Below are 19383 nucleotides of genomic sequence, written 5' to 3'. Positions count from 1 at the left end.
GAAAAAATTAAGATGACGTAAAAATTGGTGGCGAAAAAAAATCTCAAATTTACTGATACAATAAACAAAAAAAAAAATGAACAATCGTAACGCAATTATTTTCTATAACTACGGCTTATGTTCTACAGTACGCGCGTGTGCGTGAAGAACAATTCCTCATTCCTGGTCGTGATTCTCTGTTTCGCCTTTTCTCTGTTTTTTGTCGGTATTGGGAATTCGATCGACTGGGTAATAAATTCTGCTGCGATAATTGTAGGGGCCGAATTCACCCTCCGGTATCGGTTCCGGCACGAATGGTACTTTGGGTTTATAGATAATATGGTTCGCTATAACGTTGTAGGGAATCTGGGCCTGGTATCGTAGTAACTGTTGAATCTGAAGCGGAACACTTTTGTCGAATATGAACGGTAGGGAAACGGGCGAAACTGGTGATTCGTTTTTAGCTTGTTGCTGGGCTTCTTCCTCTTCGGTGGGGAAATTTTCTTTCCGTTTTCCTTGGTTCTGCGACTTGACAATAGTCGATTGAACTTTCGATCGGTACAATTCCATCGGCTCCGACTGTTGGGGGATCGATTGCTCGGACGAAAACTGCGGAACTTGTTGATCGGCGTAGCCCGGAATTCGATGAAAAAATGCATCGGGGTCAACGTGCGGAATCGGTGGCTCGTACGATTGCAGAAGGAGCTGTTTCAGGTGATTCGGAACTTGAGAAAAAGGCTTGTATTCCGGGTCCACACTCTTCTCACTCGCTGGTCTCGCGGCAGCAGATTGGAGCGGTCGGATGATCTGCGATTGTGCGCCAGTAAATTTCGAATCGTCTCGTCGCTGGTTCTGACGTAATTGGGATTTGTATTGAGCGTAGGGTGCGTATAATTTCCAATCGACTTTGCTGCCTGAAACGATCAAGCCGAGCGAATGGATCGCTGTAAACTTAGCGGATCTCTGAAATTAGTTTGTTTTTAACAATCATTCGCGGTTTACGTACCATTGGAATCGCTGTACTTGATGTGTCCTTGCGAAGGCGGACCCGCAGCCAAACTCTTGGCGATCAGAGCGATGAGAATAAGCTGCGGATGAGTATGAAAAAAGAGCAAAAATGAAATAAACCGTTCATTCGTTCCTCCAATGATGATCTTGGACATTTTTTTTATCACACATTCGGCATACTCAACATCACCGAGAGATGAATCTCTAAAAATCATATCACCCTCTTAGAATTCGAATATAAAATGCCGATGAAATATTCGTACTATCTGACCCATCGGTCTTTCAACGGGGAGAAGTTTGAAATTTATTTCTTCAACAAGAGGATTCACTCACTTTCAACATCGTATTGCTACAAGATCCCGCTGAGGCAAGCGCGTTGTCGTTGTTCAACGTTTGAAGAAACTCGTACAAGCGGGAAAGTCGAGGAGTTCTTTATAGGCGCAAGAGTTCCTCCAAAAGTCGTCTACCACCTCGCCGCCACCGAATGATACTCCCTTGGGTAGGGCTTCGTTGCGATGGAGTTAAAAGTTATTCGCCTGGAGTCATACCTATAAGTTGTAATCGTCAAAGTTCGAGAAACTGCATCGTACCCGATTCTCCCATTTGCCGGCGCCCGACGTCTTTCCCGTTCATAATGCCCATTTGACGTAATGACTCGCGTTTATAAAATGCTTCAGGAAACTAGAACTCGGGATTCTGATCTCAATCGAATTGCTTCGCCGATTAACTTACGGGCCAACGTATATAATATAAGCTCTAATCGCACGAGCTACTGCTCGGATTCGTTGTAATTTGGTACCGGACCGTAATTGAGATATACGCCCACCTGCGAATTGCTCAATAAAATGCAACAAGCCCCATTTTTTTTTTTTTTTTTTTTTTCTCCATTATTCCTGACATTTTTTACGCGCTCCTGACAATCTCTCCCACCGTTTGTCAGTGTCTGCGACATACCGTTTGCGCAATTGTACGATATTTCAAACGACAGAATTTCGCTCAATTTCAAGGCGGAAACCGAGAATTACTTTACGTATTTTCATTCTGCATTATGACTATTGTAAGTACGATTCAGGTACACGAATCGAGACATAAAATTGACTCTTTCTTCACCGTTAAAGTCGAGGGAAAGCGGGCTCATGTATATTTCAAAGCTATTCCTCACCGAGAGTCATTTACCTTTCCCGCATGCAACCGTTTACGGATCCTTCGCAAATCTTAAAGAAATTAATCATCGAAAGAAAAAAGGCAGCCAATATGATCGCGGTAACTTATCGACGAGAATCTTTCGTATCTACTTGAGGTGACCCGATGACCTCTGACTGCAGCAGTTGGTAACAGGCAACGGACCGAATCTACCGGCAGTCAATAAAGCAGACTCCGTCGAGGATCGAGGCGATCGATCGATCGATCGGTGATTCGTTTGAATTTTGAAAAATATTTGTTTTTTCTAAACAAATCAATTTGCGTTATACGGCATGCCCCCTCCTCCTTCAACCGACCGAACTGAGATAATGGTTCGAGAGAGAATGAAGTTTTCAAGGCTTCTACTTCAAAGTTTGATCCGATCAAGTATTGACGCTTCCTTCTACGTGTCCAGTTGACATTTGGCCTATGAAATATTATCTCTTCGTGATCGTAACCCAGATAAAGAGACCGCGCGGTTGTTGTCTAAAAATAGTATAACGTTCAAAAAGTAACTGACAAAAAAAAACATGGTTGTTGAACGATAATCATCATAAAAGATTCGTTATATCTCTAATTCGTATAGTTGGACCGGAATCTTGAGAACGATTGTCCAGATAGTCAAATTACAGAAGTAACAAAGATCGCGTGAAGTCGTGCGGCCTCGTTTTTTATATCAATATCATTTCATTCCGGCCGCCGCTCATACTAGAGTACGCTTCCGCATGTGCGTAGTCTGGCGGTAAAAACTGTTCCGATATCAATGACGAGCGGCCCGCCTCTCTTCGTTCAATGTGGATTCGGAGTTATTCCGATGCTTGACCATTGGCCGAATCGGCTTCCGGACGGTCCGCGCGCGTTATACATTTTTGTCAGTCGAAGTCTTTTGCATAAAGAGTAACGCGACATTCCACTACGTACCCCACGCCTCGCTTCGTTCCTTCTCATTTTGTTATTTTTTTTTTCCCTTCGGATCTTCCTCTTCTTCGTTGTCGGGATCGCGTCTCAATCGGGAGTTTGTCTCGAAGAGTGAAACTGTGCGGAACATTTTGCCGCTTTTCCTTGCGGTGATCAACTTTCGAAGACAACGTATTGTGTTTTTATTTGACCAACGACGATACATCTGCGGAGTAAGTCATATCGATTTTATATTTTCATTTTACGACAATTTTTGCGCAATTTTTGCATCGTTTGAACAAAAAAAATGATTCCGTATTTTTTCTGATCCGTACGATTCGGTAGATCGCCAAACGTTGGAAACGGGGATTGACAGGTCAGAAATTGAGTGAAAATCAGTTTTTAAAAAAAAATTCATAATCAAAATTGAATTTTCATCCGCGCGTGTACCTTGCACCGCACATGCAACGCAATTTGTTGACGTGTGATGAGGCGTTAGACGATCAACGTGTCAGATAAAAATCTCGAATTTCATTACTGAGGTTTCACGTATAGAGATATGAGAATCAGTGAGTTCATTTCAAGACACTTGTGATGTAACGATAATAACATGGCAAATACAATCTTCCAAAAGTTATCCGAGTCCACTGGACCTGTTTTGTGTACATAAGAATAACTAAAGACTAGTCTTTGGAATATTAATTAGAATATTAACTTCATGCATGAATATACAAACGAATGGTTTTTCGTGTCAGACGATTTAAAGGCGCTTCCGAATCCCACGTACCCCCCGGTCAGGTTGATTGTGGATCGTTTCGCGGCTAACTTACAATTAGCGATTCCCAATCAACCTCACCTGGCGTACGTCAGCAATTTTCATCCGATTGTTAATTAATTATCACTGAATGCAATAGGTTTTAACAAAGTTCCATCAGTTTAACACTCACTTCAGGTGATCGATATTATATTCGAGTGTGAAAAAAAGATACGGAAGGAAGTCAAATTTCCTCGGATTTTTCAAGCCTCTTATTCGAAGCTTGCCATTCTCCGGACGATGTGTCAAGCGCAAAGTTCGCCGTACGAGTGTAACTTGACAGATATCATTAAACCGCGGAAGAGAATCGTAAGTTCATTGCGATGATGTAAAAAGAAAAAACCGCGCTAATATCAACAAAAGAAGAGCAATACTTGTTCCAATGTCGAACGAGTCTTACCAACTATTCATGTAGCATGATCAGAGACGGTGAAATGAAGATTCATTTCTTGATGAGTTTCTTTTTTTTTTTTTTTTCAAAATTCATTTTTTCAACGAAGCAAGAATCGTCGCACGAGTCGAACACCTATCTGCGACGCAGTTGAATAAACTGTTGCAAATCAATCGATCGAAGGTTAATGATCAATGCTACATATTTATCGAACCTCATTCAATATCGTGTTACACGAATCGATCGTCAGTTGCAATATCTTACGAGCATGAGACACGTAAAAATGGCACGGTTAAATTCCCCCTCGTAAAACTGCAGCTGACTCGCATCAGTGAGGTATCTTATTATCAGAGCGTGCATGCAGCGGTGGTTGAAGATAATTAAATTCCTAATATGGATAATATAATTCATACCACATTCATCTTTATAACGTAAAATAACCGCCCGATTATCGCTAGAAGTTAGACGCGTACACGTGTATCGTTATACCCGCAGAACGAGAATCCAAAGAAACTACGTAATAATTTCTAGAATAATTCTACTGTATTAGGTATAGTCGGTAACCTCCTGAATCTACGGCAAATAACTCCGCAATGATTACGGAAGAATGCCTACGAGTCGGTCGTGAAATAACTCGAAGCGAATAATATTAACTACAGATATAAGTGCGCCTGTACGAAACTTTATTTAGTTCACGCGAGTTTTGCACAATTCCACCAAGTACGATGAAACTGAGTTGATTTTCCTACCGTACGTAACGTAATTGCGGTGTTTATCGTTGTAATATTCACCCACCTATTACACGACCCCCGATACAATGAATTGCGGGTCACGCCTGATCCCGCGAATTACTCGAATACATAAGACGTCAAAGTTGAGCGATTAACGCAAATATTATCATGCGTGCAGGCGCTATTTGAATCAGCACTTTTCAAACACCTCGAGCTAATTCACGTTTAACTTTTTCATAAATCGTGTATCGGTTGAGCAATGATTGTACCCATTTTGTCAACGGATATATGCCATTAAGGGTGAAAAATGGAGGCAATTTTTTAATTTGAATTACGAAAAATATGTGAGCTTACATTTTCGGGCTCATCGTTATCCAAAGTTAATTACGTGTTAATGAATCGCTCAAAATACGTTGCCGATGCTAAATAATTTAAATTTATGCAAATCGCATTCCGTCAATCGGAATCACATTGTGAGGACAATTATAATACGCGTTGAAAAGTGATAAGAAATTGTTATTTTTTCTTCTCTTCGGTTGTAATACTGAAAACCATATGAAAGTCTTTGGAAAATTCATGATTAAATATGTGACTTAATTTCAAATGGGTTGTCATCCCGTCCCATTTGATGTGGTGGTTAATTTGAGAAAAAATAAAGAAAAAACAGAAAATTCAAGAAAACAACTGTGGCGTCGTTTAGCGTCATTCGCGGTTTCAGGAAAATCAAAGTTTTTAATCGTGGTCGGGTATTTTTTGGCGTGACCGTGATAATAAAGAGATAATATGCATATATGTACACCACTAATAACCATTTACAGCAGGAAGACCTGACCCCGAGAAAAACACTTTGGACTGATGACGGTGAAGTTTGACCGCAGCAGCCTGTGTTCTTTGTTGTAAATTATAAAAAATGAAAATAAGAAAGATTTGTTTGTTTCCCACGTTAATGCGATGAAAAAATGTATGATGTCGATGAGTCAAGAGTGAAAGATGCAAGATTCGGTGCAGGTACCACAATGAAAGTTTTCGCAAGGATCTTTCCGATTGAAATTGAACAACTTCGCGGTGATCAGATCCTTCGCTTTTTGATATCCCAAGAATTTTCGTTAGCAGACACGAGCTCGTTATCGCAATCACGTTATTCCTTGCGGCGAAACCGTGAGCTCGAAATGCACGTAAAAAAAACTAGACCGACGTATTTCTACGTAAGATGTTAGGTAATTATAAAATTAATTCGACCTTGTAAACGCGGTGTATGTATTGTTAACGTAATTACGGAGCGATGTTCCACAGCGAACCGGTTGAGCCTGCGATCGTGAATTCAGAATTTTTTGATCATCGTGTTGACCTGAATTCGAGGAAATTCAAACCTAAGCCATCGATTTTTCAAATCTTTGGATCGTCGGTGTGAAGAAGTTGGTCATAAATATGTAACATTGATCGTCGTTGTTTTTGTAAAAGACGCAGGCTAATTACACGAAATGAATGCTATAATTGCAATTCATGTCTCGCTTCGACGAGGCGAACGTTGGTATGGTGATGCTGAATAAGCGTTTGTTCAAATACCGTTGGCACCCAAATGGAATTTATCGATGTTCCCCAACTGATGCGGATTTTCGATTTTTGTGTCATCAATGATCGGATCTCCGTTTTTTTTTTTTGTTGTTTTTTTTTCAACTCTCCAACGACTGCGCCGAATTTTTTTCCGCATTAATCACTATAAAATTCTCATGAATATTACGAGAAGGTCACCAAATGTAAATTGGACGAGTTTTATTCATTATAAAGTTCTGACAGTTCTCATATAAAACACGCTTGCGATGGACGGCCATAACCTTGGAAATTATCACCGAGTTTTGAATAATACGGAAAAACTAGTTTTTCCGTGAATAACATAAAAACAGAGCAGAAGACTTCAATCATGCATCTGGTATTTTGAAAGGAAAAAATGCAACAACGATCATATCGCAGGAAATTATTTCATTCTTATGTTCAGTAATCTTTCAGCAATCATTTTTTAGCCTGCTCAAAGGTATTCGGACGCTAATTTGATTACTGAATTGGTCTATCCATCGAAGTAATCTAGTTATTGCTCATGTATCGCTTTCAAGTACATCGCATCAGTCATTTTTGATGAGATCTCTATTAATAAAGGAGAATATATTGAACAAAAAAATTATGAAAAAATGCAATCGCGTCATCGTTACCAATGCCAGATCTAGAATACGGCACTTAAATCCTGCACCGGCTAGACCATTATTTGTAACTTTTGGTTATTTAGGTCCATCTTTGTTTGCAGCCAAACTTATAAAATTAACTTTTTCAGAATGGAGCTGATAATTCGCATCTTGACTTTTTTGGAATCGGTCATATACCACATTTTACGACCAGTATTTTGGTGGGTCTATCGAAAACAACCGCCTAAAATTGCGCTCATTAAAAATCCAATATTACAACTGAGCGCGGTCAAAATCGCTGAAAAAATTAGACAAAAAGAGGTATCCGCCGTAATCACCTATTCGAACGTATCTCGGACTCGCTTGGCGGCATTTTTTTTCGTACAATAAAAGTCACCGATCACTTTGGATTTTAGCTATCGAGCGAAACCGTAATTCTGGCATACATAGAACGCATCAAAGAAGTTAACCCTCTGTTGAACGCGGTTGTCGAGAACCGTTTCGAAGCTGCGATCCAAGATGCCAGAGCCTGCGATAAAAAATTAGCCACTGGCGAGGTGACCGCAAAAGAACTTGAAATCGAAAAACCGCTTTTCGGTGTTCCCGTAACGGTCAAAGAAAGCTGCGCGTTGAAAGGTGAGAGAAAAAAATTACGCCCATGACCAAAACTGAGAATATCGGTGAAACGTTTTTTTTCAATTTACAGGTCTCAGTCATACAGGCTGCACTCTCGCCAGAGCCGGAATAAAGGCAAATTACGACAGCTTATCCGTTCTCTCGTTGAAAACAGCCGGAGCCATTCCTCTTTGCGTGACAAATACACCGGAATTATGTCTCGGTTTCGAATCTCAAAATCCTCTGTTCGGCACCACAAACAATCCTTACGACATTAGAAAGACTGCCGGTGGTTCTTCGGGCGGAGAGGTGAGTCGTCGACGATAAAAAAAAAAAAATAAAATAAACGCCGTGAGGATGAAAATCTTTTTTCTGCATCTGAATTTCAATGAGGTGATGTGAATTACAGGGCGCGCTTCTGGGCTCTTCATCGTCGCTTATCGGCGTCGGTTCAGATATCGCTGGATCTATCAGACTTCCGGCACACCTGAACGGGGTCTTCGGTCACAAACCAACCCCAGGAATCATCTCGATCGAAGGACATTTACCGTTTTGCGACGGCGTTGAATTTCAGAAGTACTTGGTAATCGGCCCATTGGCGAGATACGCGGAGGATTTGGCGTTGGCGGTAAAAGTTATGGCGAACCGGAACACCGCCGCGTTACGTTTAGACGAACCGGTTGACGTTAAGTCCTTGAAAATTCGATACATGGAAGCAGTGGAAGAATCTTTCGGTCTCATATCGGTCAGCGAAGATATCAAACGGGTCATCAGAGACGGGGCCAGATACCTCGAAGGCATAGGGGCTGACGTTGAAAGGGTTGGTGATTTACCGATTCCATTAGAAATTTTCATCAGCGATGTCGATCGCTCGGGGGATGAGGTCATCCGCCTTCTTCCAAATCCGAATGAACCGATTAACGTCGGACTAAGGAAGTCTACGGCTACGAACCTCTCACTGTTGGAAACCAGTACTGGTTTTTTTTTTTTTTTTCATATCCAAGGCTATCGCGATTCAAGTATTTTAGGAGGCACGCGGTTTCCTTTTTCTATCCTAAATCCTGCTTCGTGATTTCTTGCTCAACGAAAGTCACGCATTTTACCATTTTTCTACTATTGACATTGAATTTTACGATTTCAGGTGATGATCCCGGAATTGACGGATTCTCTGGATATAGGCATGGCACTTTTCTTCGGTATGAAGGAAATGCCCCAGTTACTGCTGGACCCGGAAGATCCCAAGGTAAAAATGGATCGAATAAACTGTCCCGAACACAACGAATAATCAATAATTCATCCAAATAGCACGAGAGTAACCCGATTTCCGAATTGGGTAAATTACTCTTTGGTCTGTCTCGGCACAATTCGTCAGCGATACTGTTCAAGTTGTTGAGAGACGTACACGCCTTTATACCACAGTCAAAACTGCCGAGTTATCGAGGGAAGGTACAAAAATTGGAGCGAATTTTCACGGTAATTCTTTCCATTATTGAATAATAAAATTTCCGTCAACACGTGGATTATTTTCACTCGCGAAGCGAGTCCTCACGTATACCGTAACGAACATTTCCCAATTATTTTCCGCTCGGTCGTTTCCAAAGGAACTACTCGGGACCAACGGAGTCTTCTTATTTCCAACATTCGTTCGATCAGCACCTTTGCACGATCAATTAACTCTTCAACTCGCCGGGGCTCTGTACTGCCTCATTTTCAACGTCCTTGGATTTCCAGCAACACACGTGCCGATGGGCTTAGACAGCGAAGGCCTTCCAGTCGGTGTACAGGTGAGGACTATCGTAGGGGAGACCGGGGCAAGTTGGAGACGTTAAGCTTCAAGTGCGGTTTTTTAATCGATTGTAAACGAATTTCAAAATCTTTTGGTATTTTTCAAAAGTATGAGATGTTGGCTATTAAAAAAAAAATTGACATTGAATTCGGTCATTCACAAACTACGTAATTTCCATTTTTCCGAGATTCTGCAAATTCGTCAACTTGCCCCGACCACGGGGCAAGATGGCGAACCTATCGGGGCAAGTTGACGAATATTAGATTTTGGTTTAATGGGCCTAAAAAAATACTTTTTTCGTCAAAATATACTTCAGTTTATTCAAATCTATAAAAGATATGAAAATACAAATACGCATAGTTTATGTAGTTTAGCTTAGATATACGTATACTGATAATTAACACTGGTCGCAAACGAACTGAGCTGCTCCTTCGACATTAGAACATGCCAACAATGAATCGTGAATAAATTTATTCATTTATTTATTTATCGAATTATTCAATGAGCTGCACAATCGTATGTAGCCTAAATATCAATTAACTAAACAACATGCAAAGATCTCGATAAGGACGATCCGTCAACTTGCCCCCACCATCTTGCCCCATTTGCTACTATTTGCGAAAAAAGAACCCTACAAAAAGTACATTGGTGAAAATTCGGAGATTCTATGATCTCTAGGATCTATATGCGTATAGAAATAAAGTATTAAATCACAAGTCCGATCTTGCTTACCTGTAGTTGTATACAACTATTTTCTTAAGCTTCAGATGTTACTTTGAACACGTCCGAAACCACAATGCCTCCGTAAAAAAGCCGGATGACCTTGCCACACTAGCTACATCGCAAATATTATTGCGTAGAAGAGTGTTCAACACTTTTTGATAACTTACCCGGCGCTATCGGTCAAAATATTCTAAAAACAATCAATTCGTCATCTTGCCCCAGCCTCCAACTTGCCCCGGTCTCCCCTACGTTAAACACATACCGTCATTATTGAAGAACAAATATACAATTGCGCCGTTGCAAAGCGTTCTTCGAAAATACGTTAACCATCGATCGTAAACCGAGTCTCGAGAGTTGCGTACAGAATCACAATTATTGAAAAATCTTCGCTGTCGAGTCTCACAAATTTTAACTGCAAAAGGTGTCCACATTGTCATCGCCAAAGAACTACCTTCTACCGTAAATTGCGTAGCTTGAGCACGTCTCTTCACGTACTTCCTAAATTTATTTGGTCGAGTAATACGATCGTTACAATAATGAAAATTATCAATACGACGCCCCGTTTTAAAAATGATCACACTTGCAAGTGAAAGAACTCTCTCGCGGAGCTCTTCGAGTCAAGTAATTCGAACGCATCGCGATAACTCGTGGTCAGGTTATCGTTTTGATAAACTGTAACAGTCTTTCGTATTTTGTGGACGTTGACCGATCGGTGAAACGGTTTATCGTGTGAAAATAAAATAAGATAACGTTGCCTCTTCATTTTTATAATTTGATCAATTTTTTGCAGGTGGTCGCATGTCCGTTCCAGGACAGATTGTGTTTAGCAGTTGCCAAAGAATTGGAGAATGGTTTCGGTGGATGGGTACCACCGCCGCAAGCAGCGGTTTAGCATCATTTAGCGTTAAGTACGACATTTCTTCTAATAGTTAATTGAGAAAGTGTCGCGCGTTTTTAGTGGACTGAATTTCCAAATACCATCGAGCGTATGGGAGTGGATCATGACGGTTAGCGCTCTTCGCTGGATTCCTAATGTTACACGCAACGTACGATATCAAAATCTATCGTCCGATGTAGAGTAGCCGTACAAAAGATTGACGTCGGTATCGATTTGCATTCGAAGCATTACCCGACAGTTATAAAGTACACTACTAATCAGTCGTACCATCGATCACACACGTAGGTATGGATACGAATGTCGTAATATGTATAGCTGTAGGTATACGTGTACAAGAAGTTTAGGATTAAAAGTTATCGTGTGCATGCAAGTGAAATGGACTTTCTTACAATTAGTTTGAATGAGTGAACGAGAATATTGTTGAGCAAATTGTTGTACGAAGATTTGAAAATTAGAAAAAAAAAAAAAGAAATAAAAAGAAACAAGAATCATCCGTAAAGATAGAAATAATTCATTTAATACACTCTCGTGATCGAATGACATCAGTAATTCGCAACAATACTTATATAATTACGTAACCAAATCAAAAATCAAATTTGATTGAGTTACCGACAGTCCATCGATCGCGTGTTGAGTCAAAATTATCCCCGTGCGGTTATTGTAAATATCATTAATAATTGTTATCTATGTTAACGCATAAATATACACCGCTATAATGCAGTGAGGACCGTACGCTGCATATTTATCAGGCGAACGGTCGTTCTGTTTGGAGGAAACGAGAAAGAAACGAAACTTGGTCATCAATTGTATGGTTATACGATACGATACAACAAAGACGAAACATCGATCGACGACATTAATATGCAATCGGGTATTCGTGATTGTAGAGCTCACCGAAGTTTCATCATAATCACCAACGCTCATTTCTCTTGCTCCTCATTGTTGGTCGTTAGACGCAATCATTCAAGAACGTATCGAATGACTATTTGGTTTCCAGTATTTTAAGACTGCTTTGCCATTCGGTCACTCGGTACCGTATGAGGTCTACCTCCGTTGCGTTCCCATTCCTTGTTAAATTCGTATTCAAGTATTTCGGCACCCCTTTTGCGGGTCAAGCCCGTTTCATCGAGACTCAACTCGCACATCTGCATGTCGTCGACACCTGCCAAGTTAATTGGAAATTTTTTAAACATTTTTCATCGTCGATATTGCCACTAAGAAAATGTATTCATGTCGTACCAGCCACCAGAAGGATCGGCGGTTTCTCCGGATGGAGTTCCATTTGTCTGGCGACGTATTGTCCGTCAAAATGCGCGTACCACCATCCGCGTTTTTCAGCACTGTAAGGGTTTTCCGTTCGTCCAGCGACCGCCGGTTTCACAAAGGGAATCCGGAAAAATCTTTGAGAGGATTCAATCATCGATTGTTTCATTTGGATTGCTGGAGCCTTCGCAGCAGCCTCCACGATTGCCCTAGGCGATCTTTCATTTTCGTCTATTGTCGTGCGTTTGCGATTCCTCGCCTTCCAGGCATGGTATATTTTCAGTCTGCGATGGGATTCGTGTCGGCAAGCCTGCGTTTACGATGAGAATATATATATATTTTTTTTTTATGCATTTTGATTGAGTTTCGAAAATACGATACGAACCTCCAGTAGTTCAATGTCGCATGACGTGTTGATCGTGTCACGTAACTGCGAGTATGGCCACTGGGATAAAAAGTAAAATTTACTCAGGTTTACAGATGCTTGACAGCTTCGATCCTGTACCGATCTGTATGTGGACACAAATTTCCGTTGAAATTGTTGAGAAAAAAAGTCCTCGCGCCTCTGACCAGCTGAATAACTTCAACGGGATTTCGTAGAATCGAGTGAATAATTTGGACTTAATGATGTTGGAATATCATTCAAATTTGAAATTAGATGAACATTTCATAAACTGAAGCGATACAATTTACCTGCGTTTGAGTGATGAAAAATCTTCTACTTGGCCATTCGATTCTAACGCTAATCTAACGGCCATGTCGTGATCTCTTCTCTCCTGTTCAATTTTTTCGCGGTATCTACTTTCTGCCATCCTTTCTTCCTCGAGTTGTGCCTGATTGTGAGATAAAAAACATATTACAAACGTGATCCATGACGATCGCTCAAATTCGAATGCTATAATTTTCTTTTTTCTCCGTACTTGAATGGCAGCATATTTATTTGCGTCTTCTATTTCTTCAGCTTTTCGTTCAATTTCAATTACCAACTCCTTCTGTCTGTTCTCCTCTTTTTCTCTCAACCTGACCTCTTCCTCGAGTTTCCTCTTCAGTTCCATTTCCATAGCGTCCTGAATTATCTTTAGCTTCTGTTGATCCTCTGTCATCTTTTGTTTGTCCACAGTATCCTGCAGTCCTTTCATCTGATCAGCCATCAGACTGACTAGACTCGCAACCAACTGATCAATTTGCTGTAAATTTAAGATCCTCAAATCTTGGAGGTTTTGGCTAAGAAGCTTCAAATTGTCACAAAGAGTAATATCACTCTCAAAGATAGAGAGTAGGCAAGACTGATTACCTGAACGAAAAAATAAAACCGACTTACCTTGACCTTAAGTCTGGCAGCATCCAACTCTGCGTTCAATTCTTTAATATCACCAAGGTTGCTGACCTCAGGTAACGCGAGTTTCATAGAAGAAATCAAATTTTTAAGATGGTCCGATTTTGATTTCATTACATTATCAAACTCTACGAACTTCCGAGGCTTGAAGAATATTTTTGTATTACCGAACTTGAAATCTTTATTGTTAAATTTTAAACCCTGGAGCAATGCCTCGCAGAAAGATTTTGGTTCGAGTGCAGCCAATTCAGGCGGTAGGTAAGATTTGTACATTTTGAACAGATCCTGAAACTCCACTCTGCTCGGATATCCGTGCTCCATGAGTTCGAGAACTGAGATCATTCCAGAAGACCTTAGCTGAGCAAGTACGCTGTTGCCATTGAACTGGTGGGCGACCATTTTTTCGTTTGGTTTCACACAACGTACGAAATTGGTTTCCTGTACGAACGAAAAGAAGAAACAAATCAAATCGTAGCTCGATCTGATTCTCTTTCTTGTCAAAATATGCTTACGGTGAGTCTTAGCTTGTCCATAAGTTCACCAAGCTGAGTTGTAAACTTGCGTCCGATGCTGTTGAAATTCAGCTTTCCCAGGAAAGTAATGTTATTCGCAAAATTGAATTTCAGAAATGGATTGCTACTGCCTTGTATCAATCCCTCCAGACTAGCGTAAAAGGCGTCGTTATTTTTTTCGATGAATTGTTTCTGCAATTGACATTGAAACCAACAAGGTCGGTGATGAAGAAGGTTTTCGAAAATTCGCTAAATGTACTAAAAGATGAAATAAATATTCACAGTTTGGTAACAAACACCACCAGCATAATGTCTGATTACGAATCCCTCGTAATCTCTGAGTTCTCTGTGTTCCTTAAGCTTCGAAGTACGAGGCAAAGTAATACTCGAATGGCCATTCCACGTCCTATGTACTTCGCTGGTAAAATGGTCGAAACTGGGCTTCGGAAGTTTAGATTCCTCATCCAGTAGACCGAAGATGCCATTGCTCTTAGACTCAAAAAGATCTGAAAGATTCGCACATCCGATTCGTTGCTGTCTTTTCACAGATCCTTTTCATTTGATGGATTCAAAAAGTAAAAACTGTTACCGATGCAATCCTGGTTGTCCACGTAAAATATTTTCGGTACATTCAACCCTTCCGATTCGTAGAGATCCTGTTCGTACTTTAAAATTTTTTCATTGAAAAAATTTTGAAGCTTTTCATTGCAATAGTTTATGCAAAATTGTTCGAAGCTATTCACTTGGAAATACTCTGGAAGGTGATGAGCAAAAAATGAGAATCCATTCGGAATTGGGATGTGGTCGGTTGAACTCATAGTCAAATTTACCAAATCCAGCGATATCAAGCACTCCGATGTAGTAACTAGAAGATTCGAATGGAATGCTTTTATTTATGCGTGAAACTATGTGGTCGAATAGTTTGCTATAGATGACTTTAGCAAGGGCATCGCGACCGCCATTAGCCTCGTGAACCTTCAGAGGGACCCTACGAGAACAAAGTTTGTGAAAATAATGTAAATTCGTCATTCTAATTTTGCCCCCATGCTGTACCCGTGAATACCCACATGATTATCGTTCCTTTGATTCCACCTCTGCTAGTCTGCATTACTTTGGAAATCAAAGCTTGTCTCAGTTCATCGGGATCTACACCCAGGAGAGAGGCAGAAGTGACGACCGATATTTCAGAATCACTGGTAATCCTGGAACCACCCTTTGCGTCCTCAGGATTATCTTCAAATGTGATGTTTCCAAGATGAAGAACTGCAGCTATCATTGTGTAAATTTCCATTCGCTCGTCGTCCGTCATACCTAATCGTGCGAGTGCCTACAATATCATCGAGTACAAGATGATGACTAATCATGTGAATGCAAAAGAACGAAAAAGCTCACCAATCGAACTTTCAGTCTGAGAAAATTTCCCAAGGAAAATTACTACCTAGAATTATCGACATTTTCAGTGAATGAATTCTCTACCTCATCGATAGTATTGAAACCCTCGACGTCGTCCAGTATTGGATCATCAAGGCCACCGTTGCTAATTTGTTTCCCACTTTTTTGCGTGTCACCTAATTTCCTTTCCGAAAAGTCGTTACAAAAATATTGACCACATCCATTTTTTAGGTAGTGAAAATCGTCGGGATTCGTGATGCCGAGCTTAACTCTCAGATCCGCGGGGGCTCCGGCGCACATCATATAAAATATGTGGTAGTTTCTTTCGTCGGAATTTTGAAGAGCGACCCTAGACTTTTCGAGAAGGTAATGAGATACGTGACCACCCACTGCTTCATATTTTTCGTCGAAATGAACTTCCACAAATTTTCCGAAACGAGAACTGTTATTGTTACGCCTAGTTTTCGCATTTCCAAACGCTTCCAAAATTGGGTTCGCTGTAAAAAAAACGTCACAAAAATGAACTCGAAAAAATAGTTCCAATTTGTTGCGAATGAAAATAATTTTCTAATACCATCGAGAATTTTTTGCTCTATTGGACCTGCGGTGGATTTTGAAAAATCACACAAGTAACGTAGTAAATATTTGGTGGATTCAGTTTTTCCTGCTCCGGATTCGCCGGAAACGATAATGCTCTGAGATCGCTTCCGAACTTCCATATCCCTGAGGGCTTTATCGGCTGAACAAATGATATATCAAAAGAATCAGGACTGCGAATACCTTTTTTTTCTATTCTTGTTCAATCAAATTTGAGTGTTTCTTACCGATCGCAAATACGTGGGGTGGCATTTCGCCAATAAATTTTCCCCGATAGGATCTCATCGTCTGAGTAGAGTAAAGATTCTTCATTTCATGATACGGATTCACAGCGATCAAAATATCTGCAACGTAAGACTGAAACGCGAATATTTTTTCTTCACAAGCCTATTGCAATTGTTGAAATTCTAGAAATATTTCCTACGGTAGTTATACCCTACGTACGTATATCTTATCCCTGAAGTATCTCGTTCGAATGTTATTTAAAAGTGTCGCCTCGTTGAGGTACATCAAGGCGCCTGAAAAAATACATCATGAAAGGTGTTTGAGGTACTGGCCCTCGTGATATATATTTGTGATCGAATAGAGCGACGATCATCTCACAATTATCTTCGACATCCCTGGTGTGTTCTCCAGCTGGATAAACCTCGTCCAAAGGTGACGTTCGTTGGGGTAGTTCCGAATTCAACGGTACAATCAGAGCATCGCCGTCGATCATGTCGATGAATTTACCAATGATAAAACCATCGTGTGGGTCTCTCACCCAGACCTGTTGATACTCCATATCGAAGCTCGAGCTGAAAGTTCTTCATGACATTGCGTATATCGTTCGGATGATCGTTACGGAACAAATGAAAAATTCAACTTCGTGTCACGAAATGGCGGGAGTTTATTGTTCCTATCATATTAGACGTGTGCAAGATGTAATTGAAAATTTGAATAGCTTACCTATCGCTTCGGCTTTTTTGAGGTACCTTCTGAACAAACTGCAAAGCTGGTACCGCGTTTCGAACCGGTCCACAGACAGCGTTTCCGCAATGCGACGGAGGAATTCGCACAAATTGTGGCGAACCAGATCGTCCTACGCGAGAAACTGGCGCAGTATCTGCACCTGAGCGAACGATGATTGGGAATCACTAAGGTGAGATCATCGATAAGGTATCACGACTTGCTCGGGCCACTTATATCACAGTATCTAACCAGATATCTATCCGCTATATCACGCTCCTCACCGTCTCATTTTTTCGAAACTAGATAACCAAATGATAACCAAATGGAATTGCCAATGATTGGAGGGAGCACGTACCTATACCTCAGAGGATGCGTGTTTATTAGACTGCGCGTTTTCTTTGAGGCTAAGAATGAAAAATATGAACATAACATCTATTGACCGATGAAAATGGGAAAAATTAGTGAAGAGACGCGTTTCCATAACCACCTATGAACGCATTGCACGTTCAAGAGGTAGCGTCTTCGGCTCGTTTCGTTTTTTTTTTTTTTTTTCTCCATAGTGGAAACGATCGCCAGTAGCCCTATGAAAACCACTATCCCCTCAGCAGCCCTGGTCCAGCGGCAAGGGATCTGTAAAGAGATAGAGAATACGAGTAGAAACAGAATGAACATCGATAGAGAAATACATAACATGGTATACTGTAATGAGCGTGAGTAATTACAAAGACATAAATTTCAATTGCACAGGAATAACATCTTATAAATATTAATGGACAATGAAACTTGCACAAGACAACACGCACACGGACAGAAAACATTGACCCAACATACATAAAACATTGTAACACAAAATATTAACAAGAAACAATCACGACAGACAATCATGATCGATATTATCAAATATATATGCACATACAGAATTCAAGAATTCAAAAATATTAACGACATTGATGAATTTCCTGTAAATACAAAAACAATTGTCAATTACACATTATAAATCTGGACAGATAAATAATTAACGATTTATGATTAGAGCGATATCATTATCAGAACAAAATGGACGTAACAAAGATTAGTATATAATATTAAGCAAGAAAAGACAAGTCAACTGCATTGTGGGAAATTCTGTAAAGAGAAACGAAAATTGTTGATTCGAATGTAGATCGTGAAATCTGAAACAGAAAAACAAGTAATGATTTATCATCGCACAACGATATAATTGGTACGAAAACGAAATCGAGAAATATCAGAATTATAAGCAGTGAGACCATGAAATACTGCATCTCTGTGAACAGATAAAAATTGCAACTTTAAATACAGACGATGCAACCTGGAACAGAGAAAAAAGTATGATCATTGCATTAATATCGAGTAACAAATGAAAATAAAAAAGGGCAAGACAGGAAGAAGAAAAATAAGATTCATCAGTCGGTGTCAATTATCAGACCTGATGGGTACCTGAAACATAAATTGGATATAAGTAAGGAATTTCTATGGGTCGTAAAATGAGAACTCTGGGTAGACACAGGGAACCATACAACCTTCTGGTTTTAAACATTTCAATGAATAGGATAATCGAACTGTGGTTTTTCAACTGGCTTTTGAGGATATGAAATTTTTTTCAAAGATTTACGAAGTGAGCAACATCCATAATTCCATATTTTTCATCCATTACTTGAATTAATTTTTGCCCATTCTGAATAAAATTGAATACAAAATGTCCAGTGCATGATCCTGGAACATAAGAAAACGGTAATAGTAGCCAGAGACAGCCTGTGAACAAAATCTGATTAGTACAAGAGACCTGAAAACTGCAAAAAAAAAAAAAAATGGCAGATGCAAACAGTATATTTGTAGTCGATAAATGTGGTGTTGGATAAACCAAACACTGCATTTTAATCAATTACGAATAAACTATTCGCTCTGTTCAGCAATCCCATAAATTTTGATTTCTGAAATCAGAAAGCAGACTAAATCTATTAGTAGCCAGAGACAGCCTGCAATAAAAATCTGATTAGTACGGAAAGATGAGATGAGATGATAGATGACCTGAAAACTGCAAAAAAAAAAAAATAGCAGATGCAAACAGTTTATTTGTAGTCGATAAATGTGGTGTTGGATAAACCAAACA

The 19383-nt window shown here is 40.0% G+C and overlaps 3 protein-coding genes across 8 annotated transcripts; 1 reads left to right on the top strand and 2 right to left on the bottom strand.

Moving 5' to 3' along the window:
* Nucleotides 1–24: 24 nt before the first annotated feature.
* LOC105692133 lies at nucleotides 25–4231 on the bottom strand. 3 transcript variants are annotated; one of them, XM_048657660.1, is made up of 4 exons: nucleotides 4014–4231; nucleotides 1321–1535; nucleotides 986–1067; nucleotides 25–893 (listed from the first exon to the last, which is right to left on the bottom strand). In XM_048657660.1, the coding sequence occupies exons 2-4, from the start codon at nucleotides 1327–1329 to the stop codon at nucleotides 157–159; spliced, it is 828 nt and encodes a 275-aa protein (XP_048513617.1). In that variant the 5' UTR covers nucleotides 1330–1535; nucleotides 4014–4231; the 3' UTR covers nucleotides 25–156. The 3 variants fall into 3 exon arrangements, with proteins under 3 accessions (XP_048513617.1, XP_048513616.1, XP_048513618.1); XM_048657659.1 differs by lacking the exon at nucleotides 4014–4231 and adding an exon at nucleotides 3091–3225; XM_048657661.1 differs by lacking the exon at nucleotides 4014–4231 and adding an exon at nucleotides 3091–3220 and having other exon boundaries at nucleotides 1321–1523.
* LOC105692177 (fatty-acid amide hydrolase 2-B-like) lies at nucleotides 2537–11700 on the top strand. Of its 2 annotated transcripts, none has more exons than XM_048657658.1 (9): nucleotides 2537–3299; nucleotides 7329–7500; nucleotides 7596–7815; nucleotides 7886–8103; nucleotides 8204–8614; nucleotides 8936–9037; nucleotides 9100–9267; nucleotides 9396–9591; nucleotides 10550–11026. In XM_048657658.1, exons 2-9 carry the CDS (start codon nucleotides 7330–7332, stop codon nucleotides 10555–10557), a joined length of 1494 nt encoding a protein of 497 aa, XP_048513615.1. In that variant the 5' UTR covers nucleotides 2537–3299; nucleotide 7329; the 3' UTR covers nucleotides 10558–11026. The 2 variants fall into 2 exon arrangements, with proteins under 2 accessions (XP_048513615.1, XP_020711607.1); XM_020855948.3 differs by lacking the exon at nucleotides 10550–11026 and adding an exon at nucleotides 11094–11700 and having other exon boundaries at nucleotides 2541–3299; nucleotides 9396–9578.
* LOC105692176 (myosin heavy chain 95F-like) lies at nucleotides 11697–17423 on the bottom strand. 3 transcript variants are annotated; one of them, XM_048657656.1, is made up of 17 exons: nucleotides 17250–17423; nucleotides 16905–17107; nucleotides 16746–16819; nucleotides 16529–16658; nucleotides 16279–16443; nucleotides 15789–16201; nucleotides 15380–15639; nucleotides 15143–15300; nucleotides 14902–15066; nucleotides 14595–14818; nucleotides 14313–14504; nucleotides 13786–14238; nucleotides 13385–13651; nucleotides 13158–13297; nucleotides 12850–13045; nucleotides 12441–12774; nucleotides 11697–12363 (listed from the first exon to the last, which is right to left on the bottom strand). In XM_048657656.1, the coding sequence occupies exons 2-17, from the start codon at nucleotides 17083–17085 to the stop codon at nucleotides 12203–12205; spliced, it is 3513 nt and encodes a 1170-aa protein (XP_048513613.1). In that variant the 5' UTR covers nucleotides 17086–17107; nucleotides 17250–17423; the 3' UTR covers nucleotides 11697–12202. The 3 variants fall into 3 exon arrangements, with proteins under 3 accessions (XP_048513613.1, XP_048513612.1, XP_012266629.2); XM_048657655.1 differs by having other exon boundaries at nucleotides 16905–17098; nucleotides 17250–17422; XM_012411206.3 differs by having other exon boundaries at nucleotides 12850–12973; nucleotides 16905–17098; nucleotides 17250–17421.
* Between the last annotated feature and the right edge of the window lie 1960 nt (nucleotides 17424–19383).

The sequence above is a fragment of the Athalia rosae genome, chromosome 6 (assembly GCF_917208135.1).
Source record: "Athalia rosae chromosome 6, iyAthRosa1.1, whole genome shotgun sequence".
NCBI lineage: Eukaryota > Metazoa > Arthropoda > Insecta > Hymenoptera > Athaliidae > Athalia > Athalia rosae.
The sequence above is the reverse complement of the archived record's forward strand: the minus strand, read 5'-3'. Positions and strand labels throughout refer to the sequence as shown.

Bases quoted from the DNA above. Each gene is read 5' to 3' on its own strand.
- LOC105692133 (XM_048657660.1), bottom strand. The intron at 894-985 runs GTACGTAAACCG...TGATCGTTTCAG, and splicing joins CAAGTACAGCGATTCCAATG to GCAGCAAAGTCGATTGGAAA.
- LOC105692176 (XM_048657656.1), bottom strand. From the start codon at position 17,085: ATGGAGTATCAACAGGTCTGGGTGAGAGACCCACACGATGGTTTTATC. The intron at 14,239-14,312 runs GTAAGCATATTT...TCGTTCGTACAG, and splicing joins TGGACAAGCTAAGACTCACC to GAAACCAATTTCGTACGTTG. The intron at 13,298-13,384 runs GTACGGAGAAAA...TCTCACAATCAG, and splicing joins ATAAATATGCTGCCATTCAA to GCACAACTCGAGGAAGAAAG.
- LOC105692177 (XM_020855948.3), top strand. From the start codon at position 7,330: ATGGAGCTGATAATTCGCATCTTGACTTTTTTGGAATCGGTCATATAC. The intron at 8,615-8,935 runs GTTGGTGATTTA...TTACGATTTCAG, and splicing joins TAGGGGCTGACGTTGAAAGG to GTGATGATCCCGGAATTGAC. The intron at 9,038-9,099 runs GTAAAAATGGAT...TCATCCAAATAG, and splicing joins TGGACCCGGAAGATCCCAAG to CACGAGAGTAACCCGATTTC.